The sequence below is a fragment of the Pelophylax lessonae genome (genome assembly GCF_965119305.1).
Source record: "Pelophylax lessonae genome assembly, chromosome: 5".
Classification (NCBI taxonomy): Eukaryota; Metazoa; Chordata; class Amphibia; order Anura; family Ranidae; genus Pelophylax; species Pelophylax lessonae.
In genome coordinates, this window is record NC_138772.1 from 78,350,562 (window position 1) to 78,374,712 (window position 24,151).

Below are 24,151 nucleotides of genomic sequence, written 5' to 3' on the forward strand. Positions count from 1 at the left end.
TTTTTGCATTTGTTTCACAATGCTGAATCGTGGACTTTCACATTTTAATTATACACTTCTGTATTTCTTTCTCTTTTCCCAGGTTATCTCTAAATATAGCTCATATTTTAGCCACAGTTTGGATTTTTGTGAATAATTACACATGATTGAAGGGTTTAACATGTAAATGTATATAATTGTTTTGTTTTTAATCTTTTAATTTTCCAATGCTGGGTGTAAATTCATTTATTATATTTGTTCCACCCACACATGTGAAGATCAATTTCTGGTCAGCCAATATTATTACTGCTGGATTATGTTTATATTCTTTCCCATAGCGGTCACCACTTTTAAAGGATTGAGGGAACCTACAACCCCCTTGTAAGCAACAGTTGAGTGTTTTTTTCCTGAGTGACACATACTGTAGTTTTAATTTTTCTTAATTTTGGTACATTTGTTTTAGATGTAGATGTTTTGGTGCAAAAAAAAAAAATAAAAAAATAATAAGTGTATCTAAATGCAAAACTTTTTTTTTAATTTTGAATAAATTAAGAAGCAGGTAAAACTAGGCATGAGCTTGGGTTCAGTCTGAACCCGTGTTCTGCCGAACCTGGAAGAAAGTTGTCAGTGCAAGCCTAATCTGCATTGGCCAGGTCATTCGCAGCTGTAGTTTCACAGTCACAAAAAGGTGGGCATGCTCATAACATCATTGGCTAATATGGCCACATTGCCATATTAGGTCACTGTCATTGATCTAACATGAACATTTGACCCAAACCCAAGCTCACCCCTCAAAAAATCCCATATCAGGTTTTTTTTCCATGGGTGTCCCACTGGAGAGGTTTCCCTTCATTTCCTATCCTGGTGACACAACAGCAGGTGAGAAAAACGAAATCTAAAGTGAAGAAATGTCTTGTTAGACATTCGTCTCAGAAGCAAGAGCCCCTCTTAAGATATCCTCTCTTTAACTGTTCTGGTGGCAACTCAAAATTGTCGATGTCCCCTCTCTTTCAGTCCCAGTAACAATGGTCACCAGGACAAACAGAGAGAGTGAATCTCCCTAACATGGGCACACAGCAATGAAAACCTGTCAGGGGTTCTAACCTCCCCAACATTAACCTCAGCCTACATACACCAAATACAAGGCAGTCAAAATGAATAGCAATTAAAACTAATAACAGTTCATACCCTTTGTACTTTCCAATAAGTCTGCATGTTATTTCATCCACATTGTCTACTGTCAAACTTACCTGCAAAGGGTTTGTATTTTTGTTCCACCAGTCTTGTGATCCACACAGCTACAAAACATAGCCAGGTCAGTTACTAGACCTTTCTCTACTACACTTAACCAATACAGCTTGTTCACCAAATCCATCCTTAGCCTGCTAATTGGACAATAGGGTAGCATCATTATATGGGTAAGATTATCACTTTGCTTCCTTAGCTGGTCAGGACCCTGTTTTAGCCCCGCTGTTCAAGGAATTACAAGAAGAGAGTATAAGGACAGATTAAGGAACTTATACTGGCAGCATTTCAGAAAAAAATGAATTAATTGTGCATGGATAATATATATAGCGCTAACCCTGGAGGGCTTAAGCTGCTAGCCACAGAACCTTGAACAGGATTTAAGAGTTTATGATACTCCAAAGGATATCAGAAATCAACAGGACAATTAATTCACAAAATCCTCTTGAATCAGCCTTGAAAGGAGATAATAGGGAATGGCCAGTATTTCTAGGGCTCAGTTCCCTCTAGTACATGCACACCTGAGAGTCCTTTGGCAGACCATAGACTGTGCAGACTGTGCAAAGAAATTTGCACGATTCCCCCATCAACACAGACAGTGTTGACAAGGGAATCCCTCCTTCTGAGCAATTGTCTTCTCCTGGCTGGGGGGTGGGGGCAGGCATGGGTGGGGGGGAGCTACTCCCGCAGGGAAAAGAAAGTGATTATCACTAGTGGCTAGATCGCAAGTGGATCCAGCAGGCTGATTGTCCCCAAGTTGATCGATCGCTTAACTTGGTACATTCAGCCTGCCCATTAATGGGTTAAACTGTCTATGGCCGGCCAAAGCCAGGTCTCATTCGCAATTTTCCAGGAGATGTCTATCACGTAGCTTCCGAACAACACTTTTCAATGAGGGAGACAAAAGATCCTTCTCCAGACCAGACTCCATAATGATTCCCTCCAGCAAAAAAATTGTTTAAGGATGTCTCCTCCATGCTTTAAGCCCAGCACCTAAGTCCCAAACTACAACTCTTGGCTCACACTAGCTGCCTACCAGGGGCAAAAGCCTAAGGAGCAAAGGAACCCCCCTAGCAGGGGAATACTATTCTGCCCAGGCCTACTAAACATTTATTGCCTCTCTAGCAACCTTCTGGGCACCCTCTTCCCAAGGATTGACTAGGGTGTGATAAATATTTATAATATTCATAACATCCTCCCATTCTATGTCCTAGAAGCTTCTTCCAGAGGTAGACAGGAGCAATCAACCACCAGGCTTTGGACTCCCTGACCAGACCTAGAAAACAGATCACCCCCCCCCCCCCACTGTGCACAATGAAACCAAAAACTAAATTTAACCCAACTTTTGGCAGGGTGCTACATGTTTATCATGAGGTAAATTGTATGTTTGGTTACACAAGCACGGTTACATATTGGTGTTTGTTTAGCCTTTTATATATACCCAGATCTTAGCTCTTAATATACATGTGTTAATTTAAAGCAGAAATTTAAAAAAAAAGCACAATTTTATTGCAGATATACAGTAGTTAAAGGAATATGTTTACTCTAAAGAAGAAATAACAACAACCTAATCAATCTTCTGCTGTTTCTTCACTGTCTTGTCATAGGCTTAGGAAGGAAGGTGACCAAATTATTTTCCTTAGCTACAGTTGAAAAGAGGGAGGTCACCAAACTGGTATTGTGGATTGTGATTGGTTGGACTAAATTGCAAATTGTTTGGAAGGTAAAACAGCTTCAAATACATACACTATATTACGAAAAGTATTGGGACGCCTGCCTTTACATGCACATGAACTTTAATCGCATCCTAGTCTTAGGCCATAAGGTTCAATATTGAGTTTGCCCACCCTTTGCAGCTTTAACAGCTTCATCTCTACGGGGAAGGCTGTCCACATACCAAGGCATTTTGTACAATTTCATGCACCCAACTTTGTGGGAACAGTTTGGGGATGACCCCTTCCTGTTCCAACATGACTGCGTACCAGTGCACAAAGCAAGGTCCATAAAGACATGGATGAGGGAGTTTGGGGGTGGAGAAACTTGACTGGCCTGCACAAAGTCCTGACTTCAACTCAGTAGAGCACCTCCGAGATGAATTTTAGCACAGACTGGGAGCCAGGTCTTCTCTCCAACATCAGTGCCTGACCTCACAAATGCACTTCTGGAAGAATGGTCAAGCATTCCCATAGACACACTTCTAAACCTTATGGACAGCCTTCCCAGAAGAGTTAAAGCTGTTATAGCTGCAAAGGGTGGGCCAACTCAATGTTGAACCCTATGGACCAAGACTGGGATGCCATTAAAGTTAATATACACGTAAAGGCAGGTGTCCCAATACTTTTGGTAATATAGTGTATCTCCTTGCTTGAATGGATTTTGGCTTTAAGGCTGGGTTCACACTGTTGCGCTGTTAGCACATGCATGTTAGCGTGCTTTATGCCATGGGTCTAAGTGCTTTGCATTAAGGCAGCTAGTTTATTTGAATGGGCTGCCTAATGCATGGCAACACACCAAAACATTTAGCACTTTCAGTAGTGTAAAGCATGTTAGCGTTAAGAACCCGCATTGGGTTACATTACTGCAGCTCACCAATGTGAACAGTTTCTAAATACCAGTATATATTTCTATTGTGATTATCCCCAAACACGTGTTAAAGCACACAGTTTGTATAAGAAGAGTGTTTTCATGTATTCTGTACACAAGGTACATAATGACGTATGCGTTTTTAAGGTAACTGCAACATTTCTTCTCAAAATCAAATGATATAAGGTAACAGCAGAGCACTTTGGCACTGCATTGTGCAACTGATGAATGGGAAGTGCTTACCCAAAACAGTTGCTATACCTCTACTGTCTCTTCTCAAAAATGTGCTTTTCTGGCACTCTATGCTGCTTATTCATGTCTTCTAGTAAAAGCAGAATACTGGACTGCTGAATGTTCTTAGTTCCCACTTTCTCTGTCAGTTAAAATATCACACTGAAAGTATTTGAGGGAACTTGTCACATCAGCGGTCTCAGCTGAGATCCATAATCAGTGCTGGAGGCAAGCATTCTCAGACTTCCAGATGTGGTGCTATTTTCAGGGCAGGCACGTCACCGAGGGCAGGCACGTCACCGTGCTTTGATCTGCATCCCTGCCGTTGACTGCTGACCAGCAGAAATCTATCTATTGTCAGTCAGTAGGTAGGGGACCAATGGTTGGGAGCCATAGTCTCTCAATCCAGTCCCTCTCACCCAAAGCGTTAGAGAGGAATGTGTTAACAGAACAGATAAAATTGAACATAAAGGCCACTGTTTACTTATTCTGCATAGCTAATCTTTGGTTCTGTCAATGTCCCAGAAGCTTTATACTGTAGCAGATTCAGCCTTAGGTTTATGAAGAATATAAAATCTTTTGAACATTTCTCTGTATTCTATGTTCATGTCTGAACATTCTCCATCTACCTTACCTCTCCCTCCAACCAGTCAAGGTTTTTTCCAATGTCAGGAGCTCTTTAATCTATATGTCTGATCATTGTCTGAAATGTTTAGCTGATTTCTAGAGCTCTCTTTTTAAAATGGACAAAAGGCAATTTTCTTTTCTTCACAGTCCAGGCAAAACACTGGAATCAGAAGATTATTATAACGAAATTTATTCCAGCCACTCAGTGTCAATAAATAAGCCCAAAACATATGATGGGTTTTCTGCTATGGAGTTTTCCATCCTAGCTCCAAATGAAAGGTAATGAATGCCTTCCTTTCACGAAGCAGATTGGCAGTGGATGCCACAATGACTACATTCTGATCAGACACAAAAGTGTGAGAACATAAACAGGATTAATGATCCGAATGTATGAATATTAGTGGTAGAATTGTGTTATTACAAGGCAGGTTTCTAGCCAGGTGGGAGCAGTGTGATGGCATTGGGGCACTTACAGTGGAGGCCAACTAAACTGAACATTATTACTGAACATTTGTGAAATATACACTGTACATTTCTCGTATTTTTCCTCATACTTTTTAAAAACGTTATTTATAATTTTTGTTATGTTAATAAGAATTACACTGATGGCCTCTTAAAATTAGTTCATATATTTTAAAAGTAAAGGGTAGTGGTTTTGGATCAATTTTTTTTTAATTTTTAAAGTTTACACTGTTCGTTACTGTAACCATGGGCAAAAAAAAAAGACATACTGTATTTTCTGGCGTATAAGACTACTTTTGAACCTCAAAAAAATCCCCCAAAAATGGGGGGTCGTCTTATACGCCGAGTATAATATCTCCAAGGTAACCTAAGTATAAGTATTACCGGTAGATGAAAATTAGGGGGGTCGTCTTATACGCCCAGTCGTCTTATACGCCGGAAAATATGGTATATGTTGCTGTTTATCACCAGCGTTAACACAGCAGTTGAATGAACCCTACATTGTGCATGCACCAATAGGCAGAAGGTTAATGAAGATGCTGCAGAAAACAACACTGGTATGTTTAGTTAGGGATTTAAAAATGGTTGTCGAATATTTCCAACTTGAGCATTCTTCTGGGAATTAAATTGGTGAGTTTAGTTCCACTTTTAAAACTCTGAACCCAGTGGCGGCTGGTGATACAAAGTTTTTGGGGAGTGCAGACAACCCCCTCCAGGTCCTTACCCTTAAAATGGAGCCTCCAGCCTGGGCTGTTACGGCTCCCCTGATACCCGGCAGCTTCTGTGTTCCAAATCTTCAGCCTCCTTATTGGCTGGGATGAGAAGCCAGGAACCAGAAGTGACGCAATGGCGAAAATTTGATTAGCTAAAATCAATGTGGGAGGGTATAACAAGCCAATTAGAGCCTCAGGCTCTAATCATGTGCTTGATAAAAATTGACAGCCCTAATAGAAATCTATTAGTCTGACCCCCCCACAGTGCACTGCACACACATAGAATGATTTATTTTTAAATAAATGATAATATGACTAACATTCTTTAATTTTAAGGCCCCTTTCACACTTGCGGACCGTTCAGATCTGCCTGCCTTTCAGGCGGATCTGAACGGATACACCATGCATCCCTATGGGGCATTGGATGTCAGGGGAGACATTTCCGCTGACATCTGATCCGGTCCGTCAAATCTGGACGGATGGAAACCCTAGTTTCCATCTGTCCAGAGGATCGGATCAGATGGGATCGGATGAGAACGGACAGGCAGTCCGTTCTCATCCGATTCTCCATAGAGAACAGCGGGGACCTGACAGCTCTGACTCCGCACACAGCGCAGAGACAGAGCTGTCATCTGCCTGCTCAGCGGGGAATCGGCGGATCAATCCCCCGCTGAGAAAAATGGAGTCTGCTGACGTATTCCCATGAGTGAAAGGGGCCTAAGATGTTAAAAAATGTTAGTCATATTATTATCTATTTAAAAATCGTTCTATGAACTCTGGGGTAGGGGAGGGGGGGCGGTGCCCCTGATCCCCTTATGGACTGGCCGCCACTGTCTGAACCCCTAGAACTGCCACTTTTGTTTGACAGCTTGGGATGTTAAAAGAAGTTTAAAATAACCTACAGGCTGGCATGGTTACAAAGGGATTTGGAAACAAAGCTGCATTATTAATGCTGGCGCCCGTAGTGCCACTTGAAACAGTATTTTGTTTTATCTACAGTCTATGGGGGGAGTTACCAAAGAATAGTGCAGGCTCCATTCCTGCAACACTCTTCTAAGCTGGTAAAATGGAGCAGATCCTGCTCCTTATTAACAAAACCATGCCTATGTCAATGAGCACTGATTTGCTCCCTGTTATATGCTGTGTCTGGGTCAGACACAGCACAGAACAGTACAGCTGGAGCTGCATGCTCTGATCTCTCTGCCCCTACCTCCCTCCGTTGCTCAGCTGCTACTAAAAACTGCTGTTATCTCTTGGTTAATTGGGAGCAGAACCCACACCAATTTCAATTTCACTTTTAAATAGAAACTGGCATGGGTGGCAGAGATAGACCTAGATTTATCTGCTCTGTTAATGTGTGCACACCACTTGCACTAGCTTCCTCCATCATAGATAATGGAGCAGGAGGCCTAGTTTATTCCCTGGTTTGCCTTTCAAAACAAACATTTATGGTGTTTTCACCATAGCGCATGCTTTAGTGTGCACATAACACACATGCACTGGCATGTGTTTTTAACTTGTGCTGCGATGCGATGAGCTGTAAGGCCTTTTTTGGTCTTTACTACCCATTTTTTTTAACTGCATGCATTTAACCTGGCACTTCATAATGTATTACAGCACAACAAAATGCACTGCTCACAATTGCAACATGCTCTAGTTTTTTTTTTTTTTTCAGTGCACACCATTATAGTACATTGGTGTGAACTGAAACAATAATACATTGGCCAAATTGCCTTCTTCCATTGGGACCACTTGGCCAAACACAGCCTAATGAAGCCCAATGCTGCTGGTGTGACGAAGTCCCCTAATGCATGACAAAAGACCCACAGATCAGTTTGAGTTAGTTAAAGGGTCAAAACTTGCTTTATAGCTCAGTTTGTTTCAAACTCACTCAGAATTAGTCTTCGGTTAGGGAGGGAGTCATTCTACTGACGACTCATTGACTTCCTTCTGCAACAAAAAAACCTCTGACCAATTAAAGGAAATGGGGGGAGATTTACTAAAACTGGAGCACTCAGACTCTGGTGCAACTGTGCATAGTAACCAATCAGGTGCTAACTTCACCTTGTTCAATTAGGCTTGACGATAAAGCCAGGAAGCTGATCGGTTTCTATGCAGAGGTGCACCAGCCTTTGCATGCTCCAGTTTTATTAAATCTCCCCAATATGTTCAAAAACCATGATTTCATTTTTAATAATTTAAGTTACACAATTATACACTTATATCACTGTTTTATTAAAAGACATGGTGTTCAAATTGTTTTCTTTAATGTTGTACTATTTAGCAAGGTCATAGCCTCAGTGATCATGCTGGTGCCATGAGGCCTAGAAGCTGCCTTGTTTTTAACATTTTGGTTCTCTATTAAAACAAATAAAAATGCCCAACTTACCTCCATAGGTGGCACATTTTATACATCCCAGTGGGGTCATAGCCTTTCTTAGCAAAGAACTTGTCTTGTAGTGGCTGGAGTATATGGTCAGGACCTTACATAATCTGTCATCTCTGTATGCATCCAACAGCTGAGGACTTAAAAATGAGACATGCATCCCTGCAGGGGTAATTTGGGGCATTTTTTATTAATATTATCCTAAAGCTTAGAAACCTCTTTAAAGGCATTGAGTATCTAATGGTGCAGGGCAGAGCCGGATTGGAAAACTAGTTGCATCTAGGCAACCCAGTTGTGGTATCAAAACTAGACCTAAAATTCTGTTCACAAAATTCTTGGTTTTCCAGATTTATTGTAAGAGCTTTTCTTGTAATTTAACTCTTCATCTTGTAAAGAGAAATTTTATTTATGCATTTCCAGTGTTAAAACAAAGCAAAAAGTGACAATAGCATTAGTGCAATTAGAACAAGTTAACCACACTCTACAGATATCTAAAGTGCAACTAACTGTGAATCCGGCCCTGCTAAAGCTGAAGATCTACAGATTGCAAGTCCTCAACTTCTGTCAGCTCACGATTCCCATTCCTTCAAGGGCCAGCAAGCCACATAAGAAACTGCTTGTATCAGTATTTTTAGCAGTTTCCAAATGTCTTTCTCAAATGTTTCCCCCAGCCCAACTATTGGCTGGGGGGAAAAAATGGACAGTTCTTTGGGACATGTCACACAAGCGTTTTGTCACCAGTGACAGAGTCACCAAGGAGAGCCTTACAAATACCCCTGTAGGATCACCCTCTCATTGGTCTTGTTATAACACTGCTGAATCCAGCTACCTTAGGGGACTGTCAGGGAGCGAGATCTTGTTGGCCCAGCTAGTGCGGCAGTGATTCCATAAAAACAGGTAAGTGGTTTTTGAGCAATCTTTTTGCAGCCCCTATGTACTGACAATCCAGTATATAAAGCCTTAAGGACTAATTTTGCCTCATACATTATGCAGGTATTTTCCAGGGGAAGAGGTGACTTTCTGTACAGTTGTATATAAGGAAATGCATATAAAATGCATGCATGGGCATATTAAATGCAGTACCTATTGCAACCTGTATTTACCAAAACTCAAATTCAATAAAAAAAATAAAAAAAAAGTCCTACCATTGAAAATAGGGGGAACGGAACTATTCTTGTATTTTTGTGCAGTGTGTAAATCGTCCCTAAGTTGTGAAAATGCTGTCAATGGGGATGTAAAAGGATACCTGCACTGAGAGAATATGGACACTGCCAGGTGCTGACCTATTCAGATAAATGAGCTTGTTGTACGACATTCAACCTGGTCACATGTCTTAACATTATGTCAGACACTAACTACCAATAAGAATGTTGTAAGTATGTATGCAGCCAGATCAGGGCCATCTTTAGTATTAATTGGACCCTGGGCAAATATTTTCTAGGGCCCTACCAAATACACTTATCAACTATTTGTGTGCAGTGCAGGCTCAAGGGGCAGTTGCTTTCGGCCCCATAACAATGGCTGGGTCCGGGGCAGCTGCCCCTTTTGCCCTGTGTTAAAGACGGCCCTGAGCCAGATAACTAGTATTTTTACAAGGAGATCAACAATGGAGACCCCCTTTTATTTCTCTCAGTACAGATTCCTTTATTGCTTGGTCATTTTATAGCTGAACATCAGGCAGATGTAAAGAGCACAGAAAACAGAGCTCTTTATTCATTAATACATCATTACTGTGTATGTACATGAATGGAATCTGGGATCAGTCCTTTGAAGCCGCTGTACAGAAGAACTCAGACTTAGAGAGGGAGCAGCAGCACCATGAGCCAGTCAGTTGTGCTGCAGTTTTATAGAGCATGCTGATAGTAGAAGAGCACAGAGTAGAACCATGTAAATCCCTGACTGATGGTCAGAATTACAAATCCTTCGGCAAAAAGAGCTCCTATATACAGTATGTATTTCTTTTGTGTTTAGCTGCTGTTTGCCTGGAGTTCAGCTTGCATGAAATGATATAAACTAGTCAGCCATTCAGCCATTCAGTATCTTCTGAAAGACTACCTGAGCCACATCACAGAGCTGATAGCCATAAGGCTTACAATGCACTAAAATAGAGTGGATAATCATTTTAGGATGATATTAAACATTAGTGCTTTGCTTGTTAGTTTTTAGTGCATTAGAGGCTTTTTTTCATGTAAATGTGGAATAATGTATAAATAGGATACACAGCATTTGTTATAAAAATAATTCATAGGCCTAATCTACCTCTGGTACTTATGTTAAATATGACCTTTTTCATTTTCCTTTTATTCATGCAGCTAGTTTGAAATACATATTTTAGATTTAAAGGAATATATTCTCATCTACTGGTGTAAACACACAATATTAAAGCATATGTCAAGCTTCCCGTTTGATAAACTATTCAGCAGTACAGAAAGTAAGGGTAAATCTCTGTAACGGAGCCCCACTCCAATGTCTTCTCATTCTTCCCCACTCTATCAAAAAGCTTTGGCTGGACACATACAATTGTATATCCATGTTGAATTATTGAAGCACAGTATCAGAGCTTGGGTAGATAGACTTTTATTTGCATCTGAATGCAGCCCTACTCGAATGCATGCATTCAAACACATATTGCGGCAGGGGCTACGCTTGACCCACTTTGCCTAAAACATAAATCTCAGTAGGACTTGCTGCGTCCAAGGAAGGCAGAACAAAGCAGACTAAAAATGGTCATCCACATTGTACAATAAAGTTTGCCATACACTGATCAAAATTCTGCTGCTCCAGCAGGGATGACTTAAATATAGATATATGCTGTCTTGCAATTAAAGCGCACATTAGAATATAAAGTAGGAAAAGACTACAACTCTACTTAGGTCAGGGGTTATAACATTATGTGCAGGAGGAGAGTCTGCAGTGGGGAAGACACAGTTTACACCAACCATGCTGGGGGTGGGGGTGGGGCTGGGCTTTTTCCTTGTCATCATCCCGCAATCAGTAGGTCAGCGGTGAGGACTTTTTACTTCTCTTCACCAGGAATCCTTAAGGCTACGTTCACATCTTGGCATTGCTATTTACAGCCATTTTTTAGGCGTTGTACAGGTGTTTTTACAGGCGTTTTTGTGCAGGCATTTTTAGGTTGACAAGTGACCAATGTAAAAAAATAAAAACCCCTGTAATCTGCCCAAAAAGAAGCTCATGTACTTTTTTGAGTGTAAGACGTTTTGCTTAATACGTCAAAACGCTCAGATGTGAACAGGGGCCATTGAAATGAATAGGATTTGTCTTGTTGGGCGTTTTTTGAGCTGATCCTAGAGCAGAAAAATGCCCCAAAACAACTACATGTGAACTTAGCCTAAGGCAGGCATGTCCAACCTGTGGCCCGAGGGCCGCATGTGGCCCAGAACCGTAGGCAATGCTGCCCACTGCCCCCTGACAATTTTTTTTTTGCTGGGGAGGAAGGAAGTCGGTTCGGGGGCACGGCCACAGCAGCTTCCAACTAACGGTAGGCAGAGGCTGCCTCAGAGGGGAGCATGTGCAGTGTTTCTGACTCCTACCACCATGACCACTTCAAATCACTGAAGTGATCATGGTGGTTAGAGTGTTCCTTTATTATCTCTCAGAAGAAGTAAACCTCTGTATACTGATTCCATTTCATTTGATCATCCTCTAGTTGTGTTAAATTAGTGCAGGGGGCACGGGAAGGGCACGGCGGCATTTTATTACTTTATATGCGGCCCGAGAAAATTTCTCTACACTCAATGTGGCCCAGAGAAGCCAAAAGGTTGGACACCCATGGCCTAAGGCATGTCTGTGGCAGAAGTGGTGCAGCCTTTTTAAGGGGCATCAGAGCAGCCCGGGGGCAGTTTCCCCCCTGCCCCCTGGGCCAGTCCTCCCCTGCTTTAAGTTAACAAATGGTTTGTGTAGCAATTCTAAATGTTGAATTAATTTTTTTTTTTTTTTTAACACTGGAAAGTTTTCTCATCAACTGAGATCATTTATCTTCCCCTATAATTTCTGTAAATCTTAATACAGTCTCCAGTATTTCACCTCTGAACCCTTTCTGCAGATAGACACGCACTATATTTCATAAGTGTAGTGTAATTGGTGTAAAATTAATCAAAATGTTTCATACATGCTTCACTTTATAGATATAAGAGAAGTAAAGGTTAGATTTCACAGGAAATAAAAGCTTTCTGCTGTGTTATTTTTATCTTAGAAATCCTTTCATGGTAAGTAAAGCTGTGTTGTTTCCTGCTGACCTCTCTAAATAAATAAAAAAATGACATTTATTTTTCCCTAGATCTTCCATTGCAGATGGATCCCAGCAAGAGAATGAAATGGATGGCAACCCATACGACTACAGAAAACTGCTTCGGAAAACATCTCAGCGTGAACGCCTTATCCATCATTTTTAAGAGAGATTTTCTGTTATTGATTGTTATTGCTAAAACATTGGAACATTTTTTTAGCACATATTCAGTTTGCTTTCACTATAAATATATTTTTGTTAACCACTTCTGGTCCAGAAGGTTTCCCCCCCCAATGACCAGGCAATTTTGCGATTCTGCACTGTTACTTTCATGGTCGTGCGACGCTGTACCCAAATAAAACTGATGTCCTTTTTTTCCCCCACCCATAGAGCTTTCTTTTGGTGGTATTTGATCACCTGTGCGATTTTCATTTTTTGCGCTACAAAGAAAAAAGGAGCTACAATTCTGAAAAAAAAAAAACAACATTTTTACTTTCTACTTTATACCATTCCTAATATATAAAAATGTAAAAATCATATTTTTCATCATTTTAGGCCAATTTGTATTCTGCCACATATTTTTGGTAAATAAAAAAATCCCATGAGTGAATGTTGATTGGTTTGCACAAAAGTTTTGCGTCTACAAACTAGGGGAAAGATTTATGTCATTTTTATTTATTTAATTTTTTTACTAGTAATAGCGGCGATCAGCGATTTTTAGCGGGACTGCAACATTGTGTCTGAAAGATCGGACACCTAACTGAAGTTGTTGACACTTTTGGGGGCACCAGTGACATTACTTCAGTAATCAGTGCTAAAATGTGCACTGTTACTGGATTAATAGCAGGGAAGGGGTTAACACCAGGGGCAATCAAGGGGTTAATTGTGTCCCTAGGGGGTGCTTTCTAACTGTGTGGGGGATGGATTTATGGAATGAACACAGGGACCTGTGTTCCTAAATAGGAGGAGCACAGGGGACCTGTGTTCATTGCTGACAGAACAGTGGTTTGCCGCATTCAATCGCTGCCGCCGGACCCGCGGATCAGCTTCCCCTGCAGCGAATGGGTACAGTTACGTCGTTTTGCGGGACAGAGCTGACCTGCTGAAGTATATGTACTGCTGGTGGTCGGCAAGTGGTTAAATATCGAAAAATAAAATTGTATCTTTAGCTATGCAATATTACATTTATATACTGTGTGTTTTTCTTTTTTTTTCTTTTTTTTATAAGTATAAGTGTAGTTTTCTACAGATTTTTTTTCAAGACCAGTGCTGTATAATATTTTATAAGAATTGTGCTGTCACTATTTATGCCATCAATTTTGTTTGTCAGTTGTCTAAAATGTACCTAATAAAGTGAAACAAATTTAAGCCAAACTCTGCTTTTGAGTCATTTGACTTTTTCAGAATTAAAGTGATTGTAAACGATCACCTATTAAGTTCAAAATAGAAATGAAAGGCAAAAAAATGTGTGTGTGTGTATATATATATATATATATATATATATATATATATATATATATATATAAATATGTGATCACCCACCCTTTGTTCTCAGCTGCATAGGAGCTGGGGAGAGGAGAAGCAATAGAACACTGAGCTTCTTGGTAAATGGCTGTGCAGGGGAGGCATGTCAGAAAAAGTCTGATCATTGGAAGAGAGTGGGCATAGCTAGAGAACTGACTATGCTGTGCTCTCCTGCTTAGCGTGGTCTGTTTTTAATAGGAAAGCAAAGGGACTGGCAGGAACACCACTTTTTTTTCTGTGTCTGTGCCCCTGTTAAGGAGATTTACTCTCTCTATTTGTCCTGTTTATAATTATCATTGAAAAGTAATAGAGAGGAAATATTCCAATGGGGATGCTAGTTCTAATGACCTGAGGATCCCCAAGAAATGACCTTAATTTGCAAGGATTGCTTCTCACTTCCTGTTTGGCCTGGGACAGGAAGTTAAGGGAAATCTCCGCAATGGTACACAGATGGTGAAAAAAATATCTGACAGGGTTAATAACCGTCCCTTACTCTATCCAAAATGAAAAAAAATGCCAATAGTTCTACTTTAAAGCTTCACCCAAGGCTTTACTACAGGGAATCTTATAGCTGACAGCGTTTTGTAATTCTTTGCAGACAATCTTGTGATCCCGACATTCCTACCAGACCTTGTCAGATCCTTGACAACCACTGCAGCAGCACAAAAGCTCGGTCAAAACTCTCCCAGAATACTCATTAACCAATGAAGGGGAGACAACTCATTAATGAGATCATTACCTTGTTTACTTTGCTAATCCTACTACTATGTATACTAGTGATCGACCGATGTTGGTTTTTCATTGCCAATACCGATACCGATATTTTGGCCGATACTTTTGTGAATTTATATATATATTTTTTTATTTGACAGGTAGTTTTGTGGAGGGATCTGGGGGTCTAAAAGACCCCACACCCCTCCTCTGCACTTAAAAGCATTCAAAACGCCAAGTTTGGCTGTTTTGAATGCTGTAATTTTTTTGAATCTGGCGCCAGACAATACCCGGAAGAGATGTCACTCATGACATCACTTCCGGGTTTTTGCATGGAGACCCGATCAGAGCCCAATGCGGCTTTGATCGGGTCTTCAGGAGCCGTGCAGGCTGGTTGCCCGGGTCTCCTGGTGGGATGGAAGACCTGGGCGAGCCACGGAAGGAGGCGGGAGGGGGGGACGTCCCCTCCCGCTCCTTGTAATGAAAGCCGAGTGGCTTCTCAGCTGCATCGGCTGTCATTACAAGACAGCTGACCGTCGGCTATGGACGCCAGTACCGGGGTGATGCCTCTAGCTGCAGGAATCACTCCGGTACATGCACTTTTCCAAAATATCAGCAATATCTAACTATTTTTCCCTTGGCCCCATAAGGTCAACATAGGAGCCCAGAAGGTTGGAGCAAAGAAGAGACTTTTTAAATTTTTGGCGTGTAGCTGAATAAAATCAATGCTGCTGTTCCACTGAACCATAGTGGGGGGGATGGGGGGTAGATGGGGTTGGGGGCCCCATCAGGAAGGCTGTACAGGGCCCCATGTTTTCTAACAGTGACCCTGGTTGCTTCGCCACCTTACAGTTTTAGTGCTGTTAAACAGGTGATTACAGGAGGTCACTATCAAAATAAAACAGGTTTAACACTAATTTAAAATACCAAGGTTCTTCAAAACGTTTTCACAATTTTTTTTCACCCTATTGTATATAAAGTATCTCACAAAAGTTAGTACACTCCTCACATTTTTGTAAATATTTTAATATATCTTTTCATGTGATAACATTGAGGAACTGACACTTAGCTACAATGTAAAGTAGTGAGTGTACAGCTTATATAACAGTGTAAATTTGCTGTCACCTTAAAATAACTCAACACACAGCCATTAATGTCCAAACTGCTGGCAACAAAAGTGAGTACACCCCTAAGTTAATATTTCCAAATTGGGCCCAATTAGCCATTTTCCCTCCCCGGTGTCATGTGACCCATTAGTATTACAAGGTTTCAGGTGTAAATGGAGAGCAGGTGTGTTAAATTTGGTGTTATCGCTCTCACTCTCTCATACTGATCACTGGAAGTTCAACATGGCACCTCATGGCAAAGAACTCTCTGAAGATCTGAAAAAATAATTGTTGCTCTACATAAAGATGGCCTAGGCTATAAGAAGATTGCCAAGACCCTGAAACTGAGCTGCAGCACGATGGCCAAGAGCATACAGTCATTTAATAAGACAGGTTCCACTCAGAACAGGCCTCGCCATTGTCGACCAAAGAAGTTGAGTACATGTGCTCAGTGTCATATCCAGAGGTTTTCTTTGGTAAATAAACGTATGAGTGCTGCCAGCATTGCTGCAGAGGCTGAAGGGGTGTGGGGGGGGGGGGGTCAACCTGTCAGTGCTCAGACCATACGCCGCACACTGCATCAAAATGGTCTGCATAGCCGTCGTCCCTAAAGATGATGCCCAAGAAAGCCCACAAACAGTTTGCTGAACACAAGCAGACTAAGGACATGGATTACTGGAATCATGTTCTGTGGTCTGATGAGACCAAGATAAATTTATTTGGTTCAGATGGTGTCAAGCGTGTGTGGCGGCAACCAATTGAGGAGTACAAAGACAAGTGTGTCAGCATGGTGGTGGGAGTGTCATGGTCTGGGACAGCATGAGTACTGTTGGAACAGAGGAGCTACAGTTCATTGAGGGAACCATGAATGCCAACATGTATTGTGACATACTGAAGCAGAGCATTATCCCCCCCCCCTTCAGAGACTGGGCTGCAGGGCAGTATTCCAATATGATCACGATCCCAAACACACCTCCAAGATGACCACTGCCTTGCTAAAGAAGCTGAGGGTAAAGGTGATGGACTGGCCAAGCATGTCTCCAGACCATAAATTCTATTGAGCACATCTGTGGGGCATCCTCAAATGGAAGGTGGAGGAGTGCAAGGTCTCTAACATCCACCAGCTCCATGATGTTGTCATGGAGGGGTGGAAGAGGACTCCAGTAGCAACCTGTGAAGCTCTGGTGAACTCCATGCCCAAGAGGGTTAAGGCAGTGCTGGAAAAGAATGGTGGCCACACAAAATATTGACACTTTGGGCCCAATTTGGACTTTATCACTTAAGGGCGTACTCACTTTTGTTGCCAGTGGTTTAGGCATTAATGGCTGTGTGTTCAGTTATTTTCAGGGGACAGCAAATTTCCACTGTTAAACAAGCTTTACGCTCACTACTTTACATTGTAGCAAAGTGTCATTTCTTCAGTGTTGTCACATGAAAAGATATGGTGTCAAGCGTGTTTGGCGGCAACCAATTGAGGAGTAAAATATTTACAAAAATGTGAGGGGTGTACTCACTTTTGTGAGATACTGTATATGTAAAAGTGCTGAGACTTTTTGAATACCCCTCTTACATTTAAAGCAGGAATAAAGGAACATGTAAAAAATCAGTAGCAAACCCTTGGTACAATAAAAAAACATTAATTTATAAAAATTGATTAGGAAAGTAAAAATAGTCTTAAAAAAAATAAGGTTACATGATCCTGCTGTGCAGATTTTTTTTTTAAAGGATGCAGCCTAGTTTAAAAAATCACTTCAAGGTCTGTAGTTGGTAGCATGTCATTCAGTCAAGTGAGGACGAGGAGGATGTCTCTGCAATTGTCTCAATGTGTATAACACTGGTACTTACTATGATGCCTCTAATGAATGTTACCCAGTTCAAGACTGAGATTAAAGGCCCATTCACTTTGCTCAGGTCCATTGCAGTGTGTTGAATGCATGAATGTTAATGTGTGTTGTAGTGTGCTACAATGCAGGTTTGCTATGGAGTTGCGTTGGGGTGCCATTTAAAATCAAAGGAACCACAGCACACAAGTGCATAATGTATATTGTGTGTTACTGCAAAGCAATGTGCCTGATATTTTCCAGAGGGAAAAAAGTAAAGGTAAGTCACAATTATTAGGGGCAATGGGGGTTTTGGACCTTCTAAACAGAATAAGCATGGTGCTCTTACTAGCAGACTATCAAGAAATTCACTATCATTGGAAGGGATATCCTTGTACCTATCATCATCTCTAAATTACTCTTCACTTATAGACAGTTAAATTTAGTTGTGTGATATATATTCAGAATAAAGAACTACATGAAATTGACATTTCCTTCTGTGTTACTTTCTGAAATAATTACTAGTTGTCAAGCAGGATGAAGTCGGGAGGCACGGAACAAGAAAAAAGCTTGCGGGGGGATTAAAGACAGATAATGAGTGGAATCGTGGTACAACCAACTTTGTCTTCAGACGTGTTAAGCATTTAGAATAGTGTAAAAACTTTAACAAGATTTAATGCATAAACTTTATACATGTGAGACACTACTATACTATATGATACTAATGTGAAACTATACTGTTCTGTACTATAATACATGTATGTACTATACCGTAATGCCATTTTATTAAAAAATGTTGATAGATCAGGAAAGAGTTCAGTTGAAGAATATCCAAAATTGAATAACAATTTTGTATTGTATTGCAGCATTAGTTTTCAATATCCAGACTTTTCTTCCATTATTTTCACTTGGTGGTCCTGCCAGTTATTTCCTGTCCAATGGTAACAATGCTTACTCACTGTACTGTATGTATAGAGTAGGGATAAGGTTCAGCTTTGCCACCATCATGGGTTTGAAGCGAATGCTGTGCGCTCGAGATTTGTTGTGCAGATTCACCTTGAACACTTTTTTTTAAAAAACCATAATGCACTGCATAGCCTTTGCACTATAGCCAGCAGGTTTAGAAGAACTAAGCCAGCACTAAATGAAGGTGGGTTCGGGGGGAAACAGAGCAGCCATAGTATTAGTGATTTAGAAGCATATGAGAGATAAAAGCCAGTTGGGAAACTGTAGAAACTGTACTTTAATTCTGATTATTAGCTCTTTGGGCAATAGACCCCTTTGCTGCCTTTATTGTTGTTTGTTCAAGATCAGAGTCTCACCAAGAGAGTGAATGAAGGATCGAGATGACAGATATAAAGCATGCAAATAAAGCAAGTTAGCAGCTGCGGCAAATCTTTAAGCAAAAGTAGCACCCTGCTCTTCCCCTCCCTCCCTACCACCAATTGTAAAGTTTTTTTGTTTTTTTTTTAAATAAAACTTTAAAATCCCTAGATCCTTATTTTACTCAGCTAAGTCTGTCATCATACCCATGCCTCTTCTGGCAATGGAGACCAGCCATCCAGCACTGCAATCTCTGCACATGCTGACGTCCCTGTCTCCTCATCATGAGGTCTTCATGGCACACTAGTCCTCAGGACTTGAAAGGACCCTGCCATTGCACAGCCAATAGGAAGAGTGTTGGGACCCAAAAAAGGGCACTTCCGCTTGCACTGAGGAAGAGAGAAGACTTTGACTGTTCACTTGTTGCAAGGCTTGTACTATGCATGGAATTTTTCCCCAGAGCTTGATGAATGAGGTGAAGCTCTGCTGACTTCCATCATCCAGTCATATGCAAGCAAAAATGCTGTTTTTTATTTTCTTTGCACATAACTGGATATTCTTTGAAAAGAGAAACAACCATATATAGTGGGGATCGAAGGTTTGGGCACCCCAGGTAAAAAATTTGTATTAATGTTCAGAAAGAAGCCAAGGAAAGATGGAAAAATCTCCAAAATGCATCAAATTACAGATCAGACATTCTTATAATATGTCAACAAAAGTTAGATTTTATTTCCATCATTGACACTTTCAAAATTACAGAAAACAAAAAAATGGCGTCTGCAAAAGTTTGGGTACCCTGCAGAATTTATAGCATGCACTGCCCCCTTTGCAAGGCTGAGACCTGCCAGTGTCATGGATTGTTCTCAATCATCGTCTGGGAAGACCAGGTGATGTCAATCTCAAAGGTTTTAAATGCCCAGACTCATCTGGCCTTGCCCCAACAATCAGCACCATGGGATCTTCTAAGCAGTTGTCTAGAAAACTGAAACTGAAAATAGTTGAAGCTCACAAAGCTGGAGAAGGCTATAAGAAGATAGCACAGTGTTTTCAGATGTCAATATCCTCTGTTCGGAATGTAATTAAGAAATGGCAGTCATCAGGAACAGTGGAAGTTAAAGCAAGATCTGAAAGACCAAGAAAAATATCAGACAGAACAGCTCGCAGGATTGTGAGAAAAACAATTCAAAACCCACGTTTGACTGCACGATACCTCCAGAAAGATCTGGCAGACACTGGAGTTGTGGTACACTATTCCACTATAAAGAGATACTTGTACAAATATGGTCTTCATGGAAGAGTCATCAGAAGAAAACCTCTTCTATGTCCTCACCACAAAAATCAGCGTTTGAACTTTGCAAATGAACATAGAGACAAGCCTGATGTATTTTGAAACTTTTTGGCCGGAATGAGCAAAGGTACGTTTGGAGAAGAAGGGGCACAGAATTGAATTAAAAGAACTCTGTCCAACTGTTAAGCATGGGGGTGGATCAATCATGCTTTGGGGTTGTATTGCAGCCAGTGGCACAGGGAACATCTCATGAGTAGAAGGAAAAATGGATTCGATAAAATTTCAGCAAATTTTGGATGGTAACTTGATGCCATCTGTGAAAAAGCTGAAGTTAAAGAGAGGATGGCTTCTACAAATGGATAATGATCCTAAACACACCTCGAAATCCACAGGGAATTACATCAAGAGGCATAAACTGAAGGTTTTGCCATGGCCTTCAAAATCTCTTGACCTCAACATAATTGAAAATCTATGGATAGACCTTAAAAGAGCAGTGCGTGACAGACAGCCTACAAAAAGCGTTTACAAGCTGTGATACTTGCCAAAGGGGGCAGTACAAGATATTAAGTCTGCAGGGTGCCCAAACTTTTGCAGACGCCATTTTTTTGTTTTCTGTTATTCTGAAAGTGTAAATGATGGAAATAAAATCGAACTTTTGATGACATATTATAAGAATGTCGAATCTGTAATTTAATGCCTTTTGGAGATTTTTCCATCTTTCCTTGGCTTCTTTATGCACATTAATACAAATTTTTACCTGGGGTGCCCAAACGTTCCATCCCCACTGTAAACTAAGCACTAATGAAAACCTGACATTGTCCAGTTGAATAAAAACCAGCCGAGATTCGTCTGTGTGTATGCCAGCTGGTCTGACAGAAGCCGGCCATTTGTCGGGGAGCATGCTGGAAAACCAGCAGCCGACCGTCTCCTGATCAGCACTTTCAGCCAATAACTATGAGCGCTGATCTGAATGTTCTAATGGGGGGCCACCCCCCTGTCAGAACACAACAGCTCAGTGGGGGAGATTGCTGTACTAACATCGGATCGTTAGTATAGTGGCTCCGACCGGAGCTGACAGTTTTTTTTTTTCATTTAACCCAATGGTGTGTACCAGGCTTTAATCAAAAAACTAACATGATCAATAGGTGTGTAGGTGTGGGCGTGGTGTGGCCTAATGCCTGGAGAACAGCTTTAGACAGGAGTCACTTTGGGTGGTGGGCTTGTGGAACCCAGATTACTTTAGAGAGGTCGGGAAACTCCTTGTCCAGCTTCCCCGGCCCCTCCTATGTGTAAGTTACCCTGTGTCTATTAGGGGCACAGGGTGACCAAGAACCCCAGTCGGGTCTGCACTAATCAGACTCGCTGTACAACCACATCGCATTTCCTGTTACCATGGTTATCTTGGGTTCTATATGTGGTTTGTGTTGAAAGAATGAAGGGCCGCTTTCACTTGGGACAATAATATTTCTGAACAATATGTCTCAAGAAATATGAAGATTAATCCCACTTTACACTGTGAGACCTATAGCCTGTTGCCATGAAGTCTGTGACTCCTAAATAATCAAAGCAATGCTTAGATGTGTATTCCATGTACAAACCCTATTCCAAAAAAGTTGGGACACTGTACAAATTGTGAATAAAAACAGAATGCAATGATGTGGAAGTTTCAAATTTCAATATTGTATTCAGAATACAACATAGATGACATATCAAATGTTTAAACTGAGAAAATGTATCATTTTAAGGGAAAAATAAGTTGATTTTAAATTTCATGGCATCAACACATCTCAAAAAAGTTGGGACAAGGCCATGTTTACCACTGTGTGTCATCCCCTCTTCCTTTTATAACAGTCTGCAAATGTCTGGGGACTGAGGAGACAAGTTGCTCAAGATTAGGAATAGGAATTTTGTCCCATTCTTCTCTAATACAGGCTTCTAGTTGCTCAAATGTCTTAGGTCTTCTTTGTCGCATCTTCCTCTTTATGATGCTCCAAATGTTTTCTATGGGTGAAAGATCTGGACTGCAGGCTGGCCATTTCAGTACCCGGATCCTTCTTCTACGCAGCCATGATGTTGTAATTGATGCAGTATGTGGTCTGGCATTGTCATGTTGGAAAATGCAAGGTCTTCCCTGGATGGGAGCATATGTTGTTCTAGAACTTGGATATACCTTTCAGCATTGATGGTGCTTTTCCAGATGTGTAAGCTGCCCATGCCACACGCACTTATGCAACCCCATACCAACAGAGATGCAGGCTGCTGAACTGAGCGCTGAGAACAACTTGGGTTGTCCTTGCCCTCTTTAGTCCGGATGACATGGCGTCCAAGTTTTCCACAAAGAAATTCAAATTTTGATTCGTCTGACCACAGAACAGTTTTCCACTTTGCCACAGTCCATGTTAAATGAGCCTTGGCCCAGAGAAAACGCCTGCGCTTCTGGATCATGTTTAGATATGGCTTCTTTTTTGGCCTATCAAGTTTTAGACGGCAACGGCAAATGGCACGGTGGATTGTTTTCACCGACAATGTTTTCTGGAAGTATTCCTGAGCCCATGTTGTGATTTCCATTACAGTAGCATTCCTGTATGTGATGCAGTGCTGTCTAAAGGCCCGAAGAGATTGTTGCAGAATCTGAATCTTTGGATGATATTATGCACTGTAGATGATGATAACTCCAAACTCTTTCAAATTTTTCTCTGAGAAACTCCTTTCTGATATTGCTTCACTATTTTTCATCACAGCATTGGGGGAATTGGTGATCCTCTGCCCATCTTGACTTCTGAGAGACACTGCCACTCTGAGAGGCTCTTTTTATACCCAATCATGTTACCAATTGACCTAATAAGTTGCAAATTGGTCCTCCAGCTGTTCCTTATATGTACATTTAACTTTTCCAGCCTCTTATTGCTACCTGTCCCAACTTTTTTGGAATGTGTAGCTCTCATGAAATCCAAAATGAGCCAATATTTGGCATGACATTTCAAAATGTTTCACTTTCAACATTTGATATGTTATCTATATTATATTGTGAATAGAATATAAGTTTATGAGATTTGTAAATTAGTCCATTCCTTTTTTACTCACAATTTGTTCAGTGTCCCAACTTTTTTGCATTTGGGTTTGTACTTCAATGTAGGAGACAGACAGACTGGCAGTCTTGTCCTATTGTCTGTCTATTGAGGTGTGATGTGGATTGTGTTAAGTCTGTCTGTTCCATTGTTAAATGTTAATGACATCACATTGTTTCTGTCCAGGTGGCTAGATAATTAGTTTAGGTTAATTCTATTTCTGTATACAATTTCATCTGCATAGGATAATGTAATCAGACAACCCCTGACCTGTGTGTGGTAATCTGATCAGGAGGGGGAGGTCCATGCTGTATATAAATTCTGTGTGACTGTTCAATAAAAAAAAAAGATTCCAGTACAAGCTAAGTTGTCGGCTAGCTTTGTATGAGCGGCTGGTAAAATCTGATATCTATGTTCACGACTGGGAGGAAGCTGTATACTGACAGAAGTCCACACGTACAGTGTATGTTGCAGTTCCGTTACAATATGATAAAGGTATACCCAAAGTAATCAGTAACCTGCATTTTGTAATTCATATGCCAGTGAAAAATAATGTTTTCACCGGATATCCATAGAAGACCTGGGACTTAGTGCAAAGCAATGTCTTTTAGATGGTAAATGCTAATGAGCAGGGCCCTCTGATTCCTCTAGCAATAAATTGTATTGTTACTGAACCCTCTATCCTAATTTTGTAAAGCGCTGTGCAAACTGTTGGTGCTATATAAATCCTGTATGATAATAATATTAAAATTGATAAACAAGCTACTATACACTTTCAGTCTTAGTATTGTGCAATAGTAAACATGTAGGTAGTAAAATAATATCAGAGTTGAACT

At 40.8% G+C, this 24,151-nt stretch overlaps 1 protein-coding gene across 1 annotated transcript in view; it reads left to right on the plus strand.

The window, feature by feature from the left end:
* MYO3A (myosin IIIA) overlaps window positions 1–12,685 on the plus strand; it is a 312,359-nt gene extending 299,674 nt beyond the window's left edge. The window contains exons 34-35 of the mRNA XM_082259576.1: window positions 4,813–4,944; window positions 12,527–12,685. Coding sequence (XP_082115702.1) covers window positions 4,813–4,944; window positions 12,527–12,641 — 247 coding nt within the window. The 3' untranslated portion in view covers window positions 12,642–12,685. The remainder of the gene's footprint in view (window positions 1–4,812; window positions 4,945–12,526) is intronic.
* Window positions 12,686–24,151: the final 11,466 nt, after the last annotated feature.